Below are 14,632 nucleotides of genomic sequence, written 5' to 3' on the forward strand. Positions count from 1 at the left end.
CGAATGAGCTACCCTACATCGACAACATTCCGAGGGTCATTTTCATATATGTAGCATCGCGGCAAAGCTAATTGCTTGTTCTTCATTTCTTTTCTATCACGAGACCTATAGTTAACGAGCATATTTCTTCAAAATGCCAAGTTCAACTGTGAGTCACTGAAGCACTTGGCGTGTCGATCCAGCTAATCGTCCCGTTTTGACAGCAACCCAACCAAACCAGTGATGATGTCCACTTGGATGTAATTGTTGTCGGCGCTGGCCTTGCGGGTCTCGCCGCAGCGATCTCCATTTCTCTTTCAGGCCACAATGTCACTGTCCTAGAGTCCGCAAAAGAACTACTCGAGGTATACATCCCCCCCATCACACATGATAGCCAAGCCAAAGGCTGATACACTATCTAGGTCGGTGCTGGCTTACAAGTCACCCCCAATTGTACCCGCATCCTCCAAAAATGGAACCTCCCCGACAGACTCTGGAAATCAGCCGCCGAACCTACGTCACTCGTCGTCCATCGATATTCCGGCCGAACGCTTGCTATAGAGCCCGATTTCCACAAGCATATCCGCAAGAAGTACGGCGCCCCGTTCATCGACCTCCACCGCGTAGACCTCCAGCTCGCGCTCTACGACAAGGCTAAAGAATTGGGCGTCAAGTTCAAGCTTGGCGATAGGGTGAAGGACATTGACTTTAGCATTCCCGAGGTCACCACCGAGGCTGGGGCCAAGTACACTGGGGACCTCATTGTTGCAGCGGACGGACTCTGGTCTAAATGCCGTTCCAAGTTTCTCGGCAGTGAGGATAAGCCCATGCCCACTGGAGATCTGGCTTACCGCGTTGTACTGGACGCGAAGGATATTGACGATCCTGAGCTGCGGGAGTGGGTCGAACGTCCAACCGTGCACTTCTGGATCGGTCCAGGCGCTCATGCTGTTGGATATTCCTTGCGTGGCGGGCAGATGTATAATGTTGTTCTTCTTGTTCCGGATGATCTCCCATCGGACGTCAGTCGACAGGCTGGCTCAGTGGAGGAGATGCGAGAGTTGTTCAACGATTGGGATCCAATTCTGGCAAGATTTCTCGGTCAGGTTGATAAGGTCGACAAGTGGAAACTGATGCACAGTAAGTTACGTATTTATGTTCCTATCGTCGGAGCTGACAGACTATGTAGGGGAGGAGCTCGATTCATGGATCAACGACGATTCCAATTTCGTATTTGTGTAAGTCCTTGTTTTATGTCGTCATCGTATGGAGTATCCTCCTAACAATGCTTCCAGTGGTGATGCCTGCCATCCGATGCTCCCCTATCTAGCCCAAGGCGCCAACTCCGCGGTGGAAGACGGTGCAGTTCTGGGCCTACTTCTCGGCCATGTCAAGTCGAAGCACCAATTACCACAGGCCTTGTCTATGTATGAACGGCTACGCAAGTCACGTGGAGAAGCCATCGTGAGAGAAACCTTCAAACAGGTATAGCTCCATCCTTGAAACATTTCACAGACTCAACTAACGTGTCGTAGCGGGAGTCTTTCCATATGCCTGATGGGCCAGCTCAAGAGGCCCGCGATCAGACTTTCCTGTCTCAACTTGGCGCTGAGGAACTCAAGGGACCGTTCCCAAGTAGGTGGACTTGTCCGCAGGTTCAGCCTTGGCTTTATGGTTATGATGCATTCGATGTTGTTGAAGATGCAGTGAAGCGTGAACCATTTACTGAATAGCCTGCCAATACTATGTAGATTAATTAGTATATTTCTTTCTGTTAACAGTACTTTACTTTACCAGGTACCTAGCTCTTCAACAATATTATACAAAATCTTCCGCCACAGACTATAACCTTGATTAGGGTTTTGGCTTATCACCACTGGGCGCCTTGGCTAATCAGAAGTTGTTAACATATTAGACTTAGATTTTCATAGTCATGTCATAGCTAGAGTAAAAACAGAAAACTGGCCAGTATTGTGCATCTTTATAGCGAGTAACATCATTTAACTACTTAATCAAGGCCTCAAGAAAGTCAAAGCCCTGCTGCTGAAGATTCCAAGTGACAGATCCCACTTCCATCTTGGCCGCAAATGTATGCTCCTCCCCAGGAACCTCCACCATCCCGCACTTGACACCATTCTGCTTCAAGACATCAAAAAGCTTTCTACTAAGGTGAATAGGGACTTTCGTATCTGCATCGCCGTGGACTATAAAAGTCGGAGGAAACGAGGAGTCAACATTCAATGCCGGGTCGACTTTGCTCCAGTCTTTCGAAGGGAAGATGGCATCGAGGACAGTGCCGTTGGCCAGTTGCGTCAGGGCGTATGCTTGGCGAGGGTCGCTAAAGTCTGGAGGTCCTGTTGCTTGACCTTCGAGGGAGACGCCCCCCGTGATGGGGACTGGGTCCTCGTAGAATACTTTGTTAAGGAATGAGTCTGTGAGTCCAGGTGGTAGCTTCATGCCCTCAAGCTTTGTAGTCCAGAAGTCATCGGCAAAGTTGCTGGGGCCATACATGTCGTAGATACCTGCGACCGGGCGAGGAACATCGAAACCCTATCTCAGCGTAAGTCTCATATGTCACAGCTCTTTACTGGCTCAACCTACCAAACAAAGCGACAAATGCCCCCCCGATGAGGTGCCGAATGCAAAGACATGGTCGAGATCTGGTACGAGTGTTGAGTTGGCTTTGCCGAGAGCTGTCTCGAGACCTTCATCATACACCCAAGCCAGTAAATCTCGACAATCTTGCATTGGACCCTCCAAGAGATTAACTTGGGGACAAAGGCGATGGTTCGGGGCTAATACTATCCATCCTCGACTAAGACAATCTGACACCTGGTCTTTATTGACCATCTTGGAGGACCCGAGCATAAAAGCCCCTCCATGGATATTAATTACTCAGGGCAATTAGCATAGATACGCAGAATTAAGATGCTTTGACTTACAGACTGGACATCTTGTAGAGTCGGTCCCGACAGAAGGTAGGTAAACGTCAACATCAATCTCTTGTTCACCCAGCTGCTTGTAAACAGCTCGAAATGAAGTTGGTGGACTCATTTTCTATCACTCTGGGCCATAAACGCGGTCAATCAATGAAACCAGATGCAAAGATCTGGTGTTCGTCAAGAGTATCTGGAAGCAGGCTCTACCTACCCCAGTTCCGATATGCCGCTGTAAATCCACGTCCCGGTGATGCCGTAGACCCCGGGTCGGAATTGCGGCTTATCCGCACTTCCAACTCAGCTTTCGTCAGCGGCGGAAGTGAGTTTGAGGGGTAGCCATGGAAATTCCGGGGCCGATGCGGGGTTCTCCAGCGCCCCCGACCCGTGATGTGGAGATCGGGAAGTGGGAGGTCAAAGGAGTAGAAGAGTAGAGGGTCCTGCTAATGTTGCCAGCCAAGCCTACGACAGATCACCAATTTACCAAGTCCTTCTTTCTTAGCACTGAGCCGCACAATATCCTCTTCTACGCTATCCCTAATTCATCATGAGCGTTCCACTACATACAATTCCTCCCAATGAGAGGACAAGCTACATGATCGACCAGCTCGAGGGAGAGCGCGTTAGCATTCCTGGCAGCAAGGGTGTTTTCAGAATCCTTGCTTCGTCGAAGCAGACTAATGGCGGCATGGCTGTGTTTACTAGTGGTGCCGTGTTAGCGGATGCGCCTGGTTTTCACTGGCATGAGGAAGCTCATGATGTCTTTCTTGTCACCAAAGGTTTCTTGAAGCTATGGAGTGGAGATAAGTGTCGAATCATGGGTCCTGGCGACTTTGCTTACATCCCTCCTGTAAGTCGCGATACCGTGTCAAGCTGTTGATGATGTCGGCTAATGGTGTGCAGCATGTTATCCATAACCCTCTCCTGCTCGGACCTCACACCGAGACTGTTGGTCTAGTAGCACCAGGTGACTGGGTTGACTTCTTCAGATATGTCGGCGAGACATATAATGGCATTCTTGTGCCGCAGACAGATGATCGCGACATCAAGTCAATGGTTATGCAGAAGATGATGGCGGCCAAGGACAGATTCGACGTTCACTTCAAGCGTGACTACCAGCCACCTGAGGTCAGCGAGTGGCTTGACTCTGAGAACCAGCTAGCTGGCCCTGGCGAAGCTTATTTCCTACGGGCCAATACTGGACCCAGATGGCTTCTTGGAGGAGTCATGTCAAGACCTTTCATCTTGGCATCTCAATCTGGCGGCAAATTCTCAATGTCGAGTATTGAGTCGTCTAATGTCTATGCGAAGTCACCTCTGAGCAAGTGGCTTACCTTTACTTCCATTGATCATTGCTTCATCGTTCAAGAAGGCCTTCTCAGAGTGAAGATCAAGTCTGGTGACAACACTTGGAATGAAGTCAGGGAGGGCCAGACAGTGGTCATCGCTGCAGGAGAGACTTTCACATTGGACTTTGGCAGTAAATATGTTCGTGTCTGGACGTTCGCCAACGGACGAGGAATTGAGGAGCTGGTTCAGAATGCTGGATCTCCGGCTACTGGATTCGTGCTGCCTGACGAGATGGGAGACTGGGACGAGTCCAAGCTGCTGGACGTATGTAAAGACCTTGGGGTGGAGGTTTCAGAACTATAGATAATTAGCATAACGAATCAATCACGTGTTCCACCTCATATCATCAATCTGACCTCTTGTGAGTTGCGTTCTATTACAAAAGTGCGAGCAGCGTCGTTCTCTGCTTTATTCAACCGTGGGGAAGTGTGTTATTACTATCACGTGTTCATGGTAGTATCGCCACTGCCTATAGCATTCACAGGTTAGGAAATGGTTGGGACTATGAAGATTTAATTGTCAGTGTAATCGAATGACATCTATTGACGTCCATCCAGTCTACTGTCTAAATAATACAAGTGGCACGTTGGTCTCCAACCTCCACGCCATACTCGCCCTCGTCCACCGCCCAAGCATACGACTCCTCATTCCAATGACTGTTGAAAGTATCGACATCAATTTGCACGAATACTTCTCTAGTCTCGCCCGGTGAAAGCTCAACCTTGGTGAAACCCTTCAATTCCCGAATTGGCCTCCAATCAGCTCCATTCGTCGGAGGACAGATGTAGACCTGCACCACTTCTTTGCCAGTTACACTGCCAGCATTGGTTACACTTACGCTGACTGCGAGAACTGAAGGATTTGACGAGGAGTCCAATTTGGCCCTCAGACGGTCGTATGAGAACGAAGTGTAAGACAGTCCATGACCGAATGGGAACTGTACTCGGTTCTCCGTCACTTGTGCACGGTAACCGATCTTCAAGCCCTCCGCGTACTTGATGGTAAAGTTCCCAGATGTATCCTTCTGAGCAGGGAAGTTCCCAAAGCTAGGCCAGTCCTCGAGTGTCTTGAACCAAGTCGCCGTCAACTTCCCACTGGGGTTCACCTTTCCAGTTAAGATGTCAACCATAGCCTGGGGACCTTCTTGACCAGGGAAGTGCATGTTCACAATAGCATCGACATCATCGACGAAGCTACTGATGTCAATCGGGTTACCGCAGTGAAGCAGAACAGCCGTGTTCTTAGAAGCAGCAGCGACAGCCTTGATCATGGCGACTTGGTTGGCAGGAAGAGTGATATCTTCAAGGTCAAATCCTTCAGACTCGTACTGCTCGCTGCGACCGGCGTATATGATGGTGATATCAGATGACTTTGCAACTTCGACTGCTTCTGATATAGCTTTTTCTTCGGAGTATTCTTCCTCAAAGGCCAGTGTGAGGCCATATGGAGTAGGCTCGCCAATGACAGGTTCCCTTGATTGCATGGTGACAGAGATGTGGTATGACTTTCCTGCTTCCATCTGAAGCTCAACTCGTGACTCAAGCTTGATCAAGTTGAAGAGGAACTGCTCGGTTGTAATATCCGGTGCATTGCCCTTTAGCACAGAGACACCATCAACCTCGACGTTGAGCGATCCCGAGTGACGAAGTGCGAGCGTGTGTGTTCCAGTAGTCGTAGGAACGAGGTTGGTGGTCATCTTGACATGGGATCCAGGCGTCTTCAGCCCTGGCTTTCCCTGAGCCATCAGGTTGATAGCAGCGTCTTCCAAAGTCTCTGTGATAATTGGCTCATCTTGGCCGGCGTTATAATAAGCCACTTCAACGCCCTTCTTGCCCTCACGTGTCGTAACGATATCCGCAGGGACAGTCGGAATAATGCGGCGCATGCGAACGCCACTTGCGTATGAGAGAGTATCTTTATTCGGCAATGCTTCGCGCAAGAGATCGAATGGGACTTGGCGATACTGAGGGTTGCATGACGCGCTACCACCGCCGGTGAAGACAGCCTTCTTGGCATACTCGCCAATGACTCCGATCCTCAAACCACTGGATGATGGCAGTGGAAGAGTTTGGTTCTCATTCTTGAGAAGCACGATACCTTCCTGAGCGAGTTGACGGGCGATGTCATTAGTCTCCTGGATGATCTCCGACTTCTCTGGCCCGTCACTCTGTGCCGCTTGCGTGCGGTTTCGTAGCTCAAGAAGTCTGGCCACGCTAGCATCGATTACCTCTTCGCTGATCTCACCAGCAGTTACAGCCTTGATGAGTCGTTCGCCTCTGAAGACAGGTACAGGCATCTCAACGTCGACGCTGGCCTTCATGGCAGCGACGGTAGAACGAGTTCCGAACCAATCTGACATGATGATGCCTTGGTAACCCCATTCTTTTCGGAGAATGTCTTGAATGAGACTTTCGCTGTCGCAGCAAAATGTTCCATCAACTTTATTGTACCTTCGCATCATATTAGCATGAAGTCGTGATTGAGGTGTCCAGTACTTACGCTGTCATGACGCCTGCAGGGTTTGATTTCCTCAAGAGAAACCACCAAGCAGCCAAGTAAATCTCCCTCAAAGCCCTGCCATTGGGAGACTCTTCAACATTATAATACCGCCTTTGTGTCTCAGAGTCATTGCAAACAAAATGCTTCGCACAAGCTCCATAGCCTTGACTCTGGATACCGTTCACAATAGCCGCAGCCATGTATCCCGAGAGTAGCGGATCTTCACTAAAACACTCAAAGTTACGTCCAGCCCGAGGATCTCTCTGGATGTTAATAGTAGGACCGAGGATCATCTGCGCATGCTTGATCTTCGCTTGGCGAGTAAGCTCAGAGCCCATTTTCCCCAGGAGCTCGGTGTTCCATGTTGAGGCTATGCAGGCTGTGTTGGGGAAGCATGCTGTTGTGAGTGTACTGTTGAATTCACTAGGACGTATTCCGCCGATTGAATCAGCTGTCTGGCGATGTTGTCAGTAGTCAATACGATGATGAGGAATATAAAGCTCACCTTCAGTGGCGCAATACCCTTTTCAGGGATGCCTGCGATTGAGACAAAGTCATCTGGCGTACCAGACAGTAGCCGGACTTTTTCTTGCAGAGAAAGTGTCTTTAGAGTAGCTTGAACATCCATGATTCCTAAATGTAATTGTCTTTACTGTGAGTACCGTGCTTTACGGTGGTGTTACGAGTGTGTATATATGACCGCGCTTGTCTCTGTTGGCGCTTTTGCCACTCCGAGAAGCCAAATCTAGACCTGTTCCACAAAAGGATTGTGGGAGGCACAGCGTGCGCCCCATACTCGGGTTTTCTGGGCATGATCCATAACACTAGTTTCAATCATGCGGAGCCGGATGTCGTGAGCTTGTTGTTTTTCCCAAGCAAGCAATTCGTGCGCTTGCTGGAAATTTCATGAACTTGTAAGCGTCGATTCAAGGGAGAACGCTTCCGAGCGATGATGCTTGTCATGATAGTTGGCTGTACGTGGAGATCTGGAGATACTCAATATTGAGTCTCACACAGTGGCGGCGACTTAGGGAGGATCAATCTGCAAAACCAATGGAAATTGTATTATCCCTGAAGTAAAATTACTATAGGCCCTGCTTTAACAGCTTTACAGATATCTCTGTTCCAGAGCCTTGAATTACACCATCATTTTCCAAACTCCAGCCCTCCGGAGCCTTGACTACGGCAGTACTACCATGAGGTACTAACAGCTTAATGCTGCCTTGTCCCTGCGCCTCACTCACACGTACTACCGCTGAAAAGGACCCTTGAGGAGTCTCGAGTGAATATGCCACCTCCTCCAGGCCTGCAAGAACAGGCTCGACACCAATCCCTTTCCAGCCAGCCTCGAGAGGATATACTCCAGCAAGATATCTTGGTAGCAGAAAGACTGGCCACGAAGACCACCCATGAGCAAGTGATACATCATGATTGAAAGGCGAACCATCAGTTTTCATAGCTTCCCAGTGAGCCCCAGAGTAGTTCGGGTTATCCTGGTCCGCCATGTCGCCCCATACCTGAGATAACAGCTCTAATGCCTTCATGCCCTCGCTCTTAGCGAAGAGAGCTTCTAGTGCAAAGCCAGATGCGTAGGGACTGGTAAGTCCAAACTTGTCCCATTTATCGAGACCTCTGAATGCGGAAGGTAAAGATTCACTGGCTGGAAATATGCCCTCTACCAATTTTGGATGGTCTGGGGATACACCTAGAGTCGCAGCATACGCGTTGACGTCTTGGAAGACTCCGTCAGGGCCCAGAGATAGAGCAGGTCGCATGGTACCTTGCTCATTATTCGAAAGCATACGGATCAAGGATTCCTTCAGAGCCGCTGCTTGAGAGACATATTGAGATGCGGCTTCACTATTTGTAGACATTGATGCCATGGCATTTAGGGCATCAAGATATGCAAGGTTCAGTCCGGTTGAGACACCAAAGACAGGGCCGCCCATGGGGAACCACGTCACTGTGAAGCGTTAGTACATGAAAGAGCAATATGCGGGATAGGACATACTCGAGAGATACGGCGGGGCTTGCACCAAACCATCAGAATTCAAGAACCTCTTTGTAAACTCCATCTGTCGTTCAAGTTGACGATATGACTTCTCAACGAGAGACCAATCGCCCGAATGCAGCCAGTAATCCTTGATCGAGACGACCAGTAACAGTGCATACGTCAGACTGTAGTGACCGTAGTGCGGCGGGTCGTCTGCGCCATCGTGCTCTGGAGCCTGGATGGGACAGAGGTTGCCAAGATACCCTTCCTTGGTTTGGTGACTGAGAAGAAGCTGTATAGTCCCTTTCCACGCTTCAAAGTCAGTGGTGGAGTATGCAATCGACCGCCCGGTAACAAAGGCATCACCACCGAAGGAAGCTCGGTCTCTCTTTGCACCATCAATGATACAGGCGAGCTTGTTTGTTCCAACCTGGAAGTCATCAAACGTATGAAGAGCATCGGGCAGTAATAGCGAGTTCTCGTAGAGAATCTGTCCGACGTGATCTGCGACTAATAGATCTCGGTAGAGTGCAACCCAACCCGGCGGCCCACCAAATGCGATAGAGCCGTTGTTGACAAGCCCGTTTCCAAGCATCGCCTTCACATAAATGTCCCTGACAGTAGCAACCTCATCGCCTCCAATAGTGACAGTAACGCGATCTTCCAACGCCATGGTCTCGATGGTCAACCATCCTGACAGGTCCAGGGTCTCTGGCAATTGCCATGACCCTCTCTCAATCGACGGTAAGATAGATGATTTGTTCGACAGTCCCTCCACGGCTGTCAACGTTCTGCTCCTGGTATCCAAGCAGAATATGAGACCGTTTGTAATCATGCGAACTGCCCAGCTCGCACCATGTTCCTCAACCTTTGTCAAGAACGTGACCTTGTAGTCCTTCCATCTCGTACCCTGGCGACACGGTGCCCAGTGGCTTCCGTAAACACGAGTGCCCTCGTCAGTAACATCCCATGCTGGAACAGTCTCTTTTCTAGCGACGGTACACAAGTCGACGGTTCGAACACCATCTCTCCAGATACGATTGATGGTTTCGTCAGAGCAGTGGAAGTTGGCTTTGACAGTGGCATCAGGACGCACGGCTTGGAAGCCGACCTTGGAGAACACGATACTCGAGTTGGAGTCCAGCAGCGTAATCTTTTGATACCTCTGGGACGCTTGAGTAAATCGAGGTTTGACGGTTTGAGTATCGTTCGTGGCGGTGACGTGGTGTTGGCAAACTCGATAGCTGTCCATGGCATTGGAGAACAAGAAGAATGGGCCATCGCCTGTAATAGTTAGCATTGACACGCTAGTAGATACGGAGCAGAAGTGACTGTACCATTCTCGCTGTCAATTCCCTCTACAGTCTCACTGTAAGTGACTTGAAACGCGACTTGTTGCTGTCCTTCGGACGCTGTTGCAGACTCAATGGCGAAGACAGGAAAGCCGCCTTCGCATCGGCCATAGTCAAAGATGACTTCCGCCTTGTCCTTAGAGCCGCCATTGCTCAAGGTAAAATACGGCACCTCCTTTCCGCTTGAAACATTTCCTGAAGTTCGCAAAATTCGTTTTGGGATAACGAGCTTTGGTGCGCTGCGGGTCTCCCGTGAATTCTCCATGTTACCTCGCCGGACCAGTATTCTGAATGTGGCTGTATGTTTATCTGGGGCACACAATAGCTTGAAAGAGGTCACCTTAAGCTTAATACAAGCTCAAACCAGAAAAACCTGCGTGTTCCATTCGGTTTGTGATACCACGAGCGCGCAAAATTACCCCGACGACCGAGTGAGATCGGGGAACCCTAGTGCCCCCCGGAAAACCCGACCCCATCCCCATATTACCCCACAAGACAAGAATCTAGACCTCTGGGGGAACCACCAAGGCAAATCTCATCTCCAACCACCAGTCGGTCATATTAAAGGGGCCATCGAGTCCAGGGTTTTTCGTATTCTCATCTCAACATCCACAAACTCTACAGTGGACTATTCAACATCACCACTTCTTTCTCTTCTTTTCTACTCCTGTCGAGATGACTACTCAGGATTTTGATCATGATGCGAGGCTTGAGAAGGCGGAGGTTGCGCATGCTGAGGATGCTGTTGCTGTGAGGGATCATGAGATGACGACTTGGGAGTGTGCGAAGAAGAACCCAAAGGCGATCCTCTGGGCCATCTACGCAAACCGTAAGTTTATACTAGCTGTTAAGAATTTCGGATAAGTTCTGACTTGCTGAAATAGTGGGAGCTACTCTTGTTGGTTACGAGAACCTCGCTCTGGCCGTCTGTCTCGCCCTCCCAGCCTTCCAGTAAGTACAATGCCCCCACCTTCATCTGCCATACTAACACGCATATAGGATGAAGTTCGCCAGCCTCGTCGACGGCAACCTCATCATCCCAGCGTACTGGCAATCCCTCTGGAACGCCACCTACAACATCATGCAGCTCTTCGGCTCTCTCACCGCCGGCTTCGTCCAAGACAAACTCGGTCGACGCGCCGTTTTCCTCGCAGGCATTATAATCGTTTCTTGCGGTATCACTTTGGCTTATCTGGCTGAAACACCTGCTCAGTTTATGGGGGCCAAGATCATCTCTGGTTTTGCGGTTGGTGCGTTTCAGTCTACGACGCAGACTTATGTTTCTGAGATTACGCCGCTGCCTTTGCGTGGTATTGCGTTGTCTCTCAACATTCTCATGATGGTATGTCGTCTCTATCCAAACTCTTTGAACTTATCTAACCATATTTCCAGAACGTCGGATTCCTCATCGCCATCTCGACTACCTACGCGCGCGTCACTATCATGAACGAATCCGCATTCCGAGTCGTATTCGCCGCCGCGTGGGTCTTCCCCGGCATCCTCGCCCTCGGCCTCCCATTCCTCCCCGAATCTCCATACTATCTCATCGCAAAGAACAAGCGCGATCTTGCCCTCAAGCACCTCGCCAGACTCTCCTCGAAAGACGAAGACCTCGATGCTCGCCTTCGTCACATGGAAGAGACTGTCGAGGCTGAGAAACTCATCTCCTGCGAGAAGGCTTCGTTCCTGGAGTGCTTCAAGGGCAGCAATTGGCGCCGTACAAGGATTATTCTGATCTGCATGTACATGCCCCAGATTGTTGGTTCGAGCTTGTCCTCCAACGCTCCGTACTTTCTCAGCCAGACTGGTTTGAGCAGTGGTTTGATCATCAAGATTATGCAGATCGGTCTTGGTGTTTCTATCCTATCCTCATTGGTCAACATCTACATGATGACGCTCTTCCGCCATCGGCCATTGATGTTTGTCGGCATGACCATCTGCGCTCTCATCTATCTGATTATGGGCGTTGCAGCTGCTTCTCCCCAGTCCGAGAAGACCAACTTGGCTATCGGTGTCTCTATGCAATTTCTTGCTCTTGCTTACGGTCCAGCCATTGGATCCAGTCTCGCTGTTGCTGGTGAAGTGTCTGCTTCTAGGCTGCGAGCCAAGTCTCAGGGTATTGCTTTCGGATTCCAGGCTATTACCAGCACTGTTTGGGTCACTGTTCTGCCGTACATGTTCAACAAGGATGAAGGCAACATGGGTGGTCATATTGGCTGGGTCTTCTTTGGCATGACTCTGTTGATGATGGTGGCTGTCTTCTTTGACGTGCCAGGAACCAAGGGCAGGACCTTCCATGAACTCGACATCATGTTTGAGAAGAGAATTCCTGCTCGTCATTTTGAGCATTACAAGAGCGATTGATAGCGTAGTGTGCAGCTTTATCCGGAATGGGTCATTTGGCAGAGCTTTATTTTTTACGTGTATGAGCCTAGCAAGCCTTCATTATAATACTGCATTTTGTTAGCAAAGCCCAACCCGTCTTTACAGAGTCTCCGCGTACCAAAAAGCATGAATGACTTGAATTATGTTCAGCTTGTGAGCGCTTAGACTTAACCGAGTGCCATCAGATATCTTTAAGAAACTTTGTCCCGTGTCAATGAGGGTAAAAGCACCAGGGGACCAATAAGGAGACAAGACTTATACGATCAGTCCACCCTAAGAGACCATCCGACAAAAGCGGGAACCAAGGTCTTTAATCTATCCCTACATATGTCCACTGAAGCAACATCTCTGTGCTGACCTTAATTGCTAGTCGTCATACACTCAGCCAAATTGTTGGCAGCCATAAATTCCTCCCACTTCATCAGATCAAGGCCGGGAAGCTAGATAAAACATCAGAAATACAAGGTCCTAAGATACATAGTCGTTAGAATAGCTCACCTCGTTAGCTTGAATGAACTCAGGACGAGCATAAATCATGCCAAAGTCCCGAAAGATTAGCAACTGCTCTGTAAAGTCCAAAGCGCACATGTCGTCCATCTTGCTCTTGAGAATCGATTGGAACTTCTCAGAAGAGAGCTCGTTGTAGCGTATATCAACTCCATATGCTTGTCAAAGTCAGCAATGCAAGGCTCTTGTTCTTCATATCTATAGTCGGAGTGAGTACTTACCAGATGCTATGGACTTGATCTTTTCTCCTTCTGAGATAGCCTCAGAATAAAAGGCAATTTCTTTCTCGAGACATTCATCTGGATGGTCGAGAATATACTGGACCAACTTTCCGGTATCAGAGATGGCGACATTCGGAAGTGGAGTTGTCTCAGGCAGAACAAAGGATCTCAAATAAGTCCCATCATCTTGCTAATTCCGATGTCAGCTCATGCACTACTAAATCCAAGTGGCGACGAACCTTGATAGGCAGGTAAGTACGCGGCTGCGTAAGACAATTCTCAAAGTAATTCGGAAACAGCACCGCAGTCGTCTTCTTCCACAGAGCAGGTTTCACCATGCGAATGTAATCTGTGACAGCTGCTTTGCTCTGCCAATGGTAGACATGGGGATACATCCCATTCGAGATAGTTTTAGCGTCAGGCAAGCTCGCCCAGATGATCTGCTCGAGATGGGGTAAATCAGCGGCCATATCCATGATGCGCTTGCCCTGCTCTTCCTCTTTGGCAGCGGACATGTGCTGCCAGAAGTCTGTCATGGCGAAGATAACATTAGCGCCTCGGAAGGCTCGTCGGAGACTTTCGGGGTCATCGACGTCTGCTTGGTGGATTTCGATGCCAAGTTGCTTCAAAGCTTCGGCTTTGGGGGAAGAGATGTTTCGAGTTAGACCGCGGATGTTGTACCTATCCTGAGAATTGGCAAGTGTCCGGACAACAGAGCCTCCCTAAGTAAAGGAATTTCGTTAACCTGAGTGTAACGTATCAATTGAGTCGGTAATCATACCTGAAGGCCTGTTGCACCAATAACGACCACTGTCTTCTTGTCTTGAGTCATGATGAGATCGTTTTCAAGTCAGATCTTCAATGAGAGATTCTGTGCTGGATAATTTCTCGGGAATCCCAGTGGGAGATGCACCCTTTTATGGATCATCTTGGAGATATAAGTGATTCCATAGGCAGTGGAGTTCTGTAACAATTCCTCGAGCTTTAATTGAAATTTTAGGACATTCATGGCATGGACCCTTCTAATTTCCCGCTGACTCAGCGCGTTCGTCCTGCTACCTCCACAGGTTCCGGACCATGAGAATGCCGGAGACCGGCAGTCATAGACGAATCATTACCAGGCTCACTCACAGCATCGACTCCCACTTGACAATGGTTAGAATTGCCCGCATTTGGGTCAACAGGTTCTGAAACGCGCTGTCGCAGAGTATCTCGGATCGGTAAAGGCGGCCCGGTTCCATCCCGATTAGCGTGCCGATTCGTCCATGCCAGCTCAGAAAACCGACGCGTGACGCCGCGACAGTAGCCAGAAATTTTCCTTGCTTAATAGCACTACTTAATCGCCCTTCTTTAGAGGAGACAAGCAGCAACAGCCAATCGCAATGCCGAAGTCGACAAGGGGCCGAAAAC

The 14,632-nt window shown here is 49.4% G+C and overlaps 7 protein-coding genes across 7 annotated transcripts; 3 read left to right on the forward strand and 4 right to left on the reverse strand.

Annotated features, from left to right (window-relative positions):
• Positions 1-133: 133 nt before the first annotated feature.
• Positions 134-1,712, forward strand: J7337_011299 (uncharacterized protein; the record flags this gene model as incomplete). The annotated part of the gene is made up of 6 exons (XM_044828848.1): positions 134-148; positions 204-344; positions 402-1,119; positions 1,169-1,217; positions 1,275-1,464; positions 1,515-1,712. 6 exons carry the CDS (start codon positions 134-136, stop codon positions 1,710-1,712), a joined length of 1,311 nt encoding a protein of 436 aa, XP_044675523.1.
• Positions 1,713-1,983: 271 nt separating this feature from the next.
• J7337_011300 (uncharacterized protein) lies at positions 1,984-2,727 on the reverse strand (the record flags this gene model as incomplete). The annotated part of the gene is made up of 2 exons (XM_044828849.1): positions 1,984-2,529; positions 2,581-2,727. 2 exons carry the CDS (start codon positions 2,725-2,727, stop codon positions 1,984-1,986), a joined length of 693 nt encoding a protein of 230 aa, XP_044675524.1.
• A 735-nt stretch (positions 2,728-3,462) lies between these two features.
• On the forward strand, positions 3,463-4,568 carry J7337_011301 (uncharacterized protein; the record flags this gene model as incomplete). Its single annotated transcript, XM_044828850.1, has 2 exons — positions 3,463-3,765; positions 3,819-4,568. The coding sequence occupies 2 exons, from the start codon at positions 3,463-3,465 to the stop codon at positions 4,566-4,568; spliced, it is 1,053 nt and encodes a 350-aa protein (XP_044675525.1).
• Positions 4,569-4,830: 262 nt separating this feature from the next.
• On the reverse strand, positions 4,831-7,392 carry J7337_011302 (uncharacterized protein; the record flags this gene model as incomplete). The annotated part of the gene is made up of 3 exons (XM_044828851.1): positions 4,831-6,715; positions 6,765-7,219; positions 7,270-7,392. The coding sequence occupies 3 exons, from the start codon at positions 7,390-7,392 to the stop codon at positions 4,831-4,833; spliced, it is 2,463 nt and encodes an 820-aa protein (XP_044675526.1).
• Positions 7,393-7,849: 457 nt separating this feature from the next.
• Positions 7,850-10,374, reverse strand: J7337_011303 (uncharacterized protein; the record flags this gene model as incomplete). Its single annotated transcript, XM_044828852.1, has 3 exons — positions 7,850-8,727; positions 8,776-10,041; positions 10,095-10,374. The coding sequence occupies 3 exons, from the start codon at positions 10,372-10,374 to the stop codon at positions 7,850-7,852; spliced, it is 2,424 nt and encodes an 807-aa protein (XP_044675527.1).
• A 410-nt stretch (positions 10,375-10,784) lies between these two features.
• J7337_011304 (uncharacterized protein) lies at positions 10,785-12,473 on the forward strand (the record flags this gene model as incomplete). The annotated part of the gene is made up of 4 exons (XM_044828853.1): positions 10,785-10,938; positions 10,994-11,060; positions 11,109-11,451; positions 11,502-12,473. The coding sequence occupies 4 exons, from the start codon at positions 10,785-10,787 to the stop codon at positions 12,471-12,473; spliced, it is 1,536 nt and encodes a 511-aa protein (XP_044675528.1).
• A 380-nt stretch (positions 12,474-12,853) lies between these two features.
• J7337_011305 (uncharacterized protein) lies at positions 12,854-14,054 on the reverse strand (the record flags this gene model as incomplete). The annotated part of the gene is made up of 5 exons (XM_044828854.1): positions 12,854-12,934; positions 12,993-13,159; positions 13,223-13,412; positions 13,462-13,944; positions 14,004-14,054. The coding sequence occupies 5 exons, from the start codon at positions 14,052-14,054 to the stop codon at positions 12,854-12,856; spliced, it is 972 nt and encodes a 323-aa protein (XP_044675529.1).
• Between the last annotated feature and the right edge of the window lie 578 nt (positions 14,055-14,632).

Source organism: Fusarium musae, chromosome 9 (genome assembly GCF_019915245.1).
Source record: "Fusarium musae strain F31 chromosome 9, whole genome shotgun sequence".
NCBI lineage: Eukaryota > Fungi > Ascomycota > Sordariomycetes > Hypocreales > Nectriaceae > Fusarium > Fusarium musae.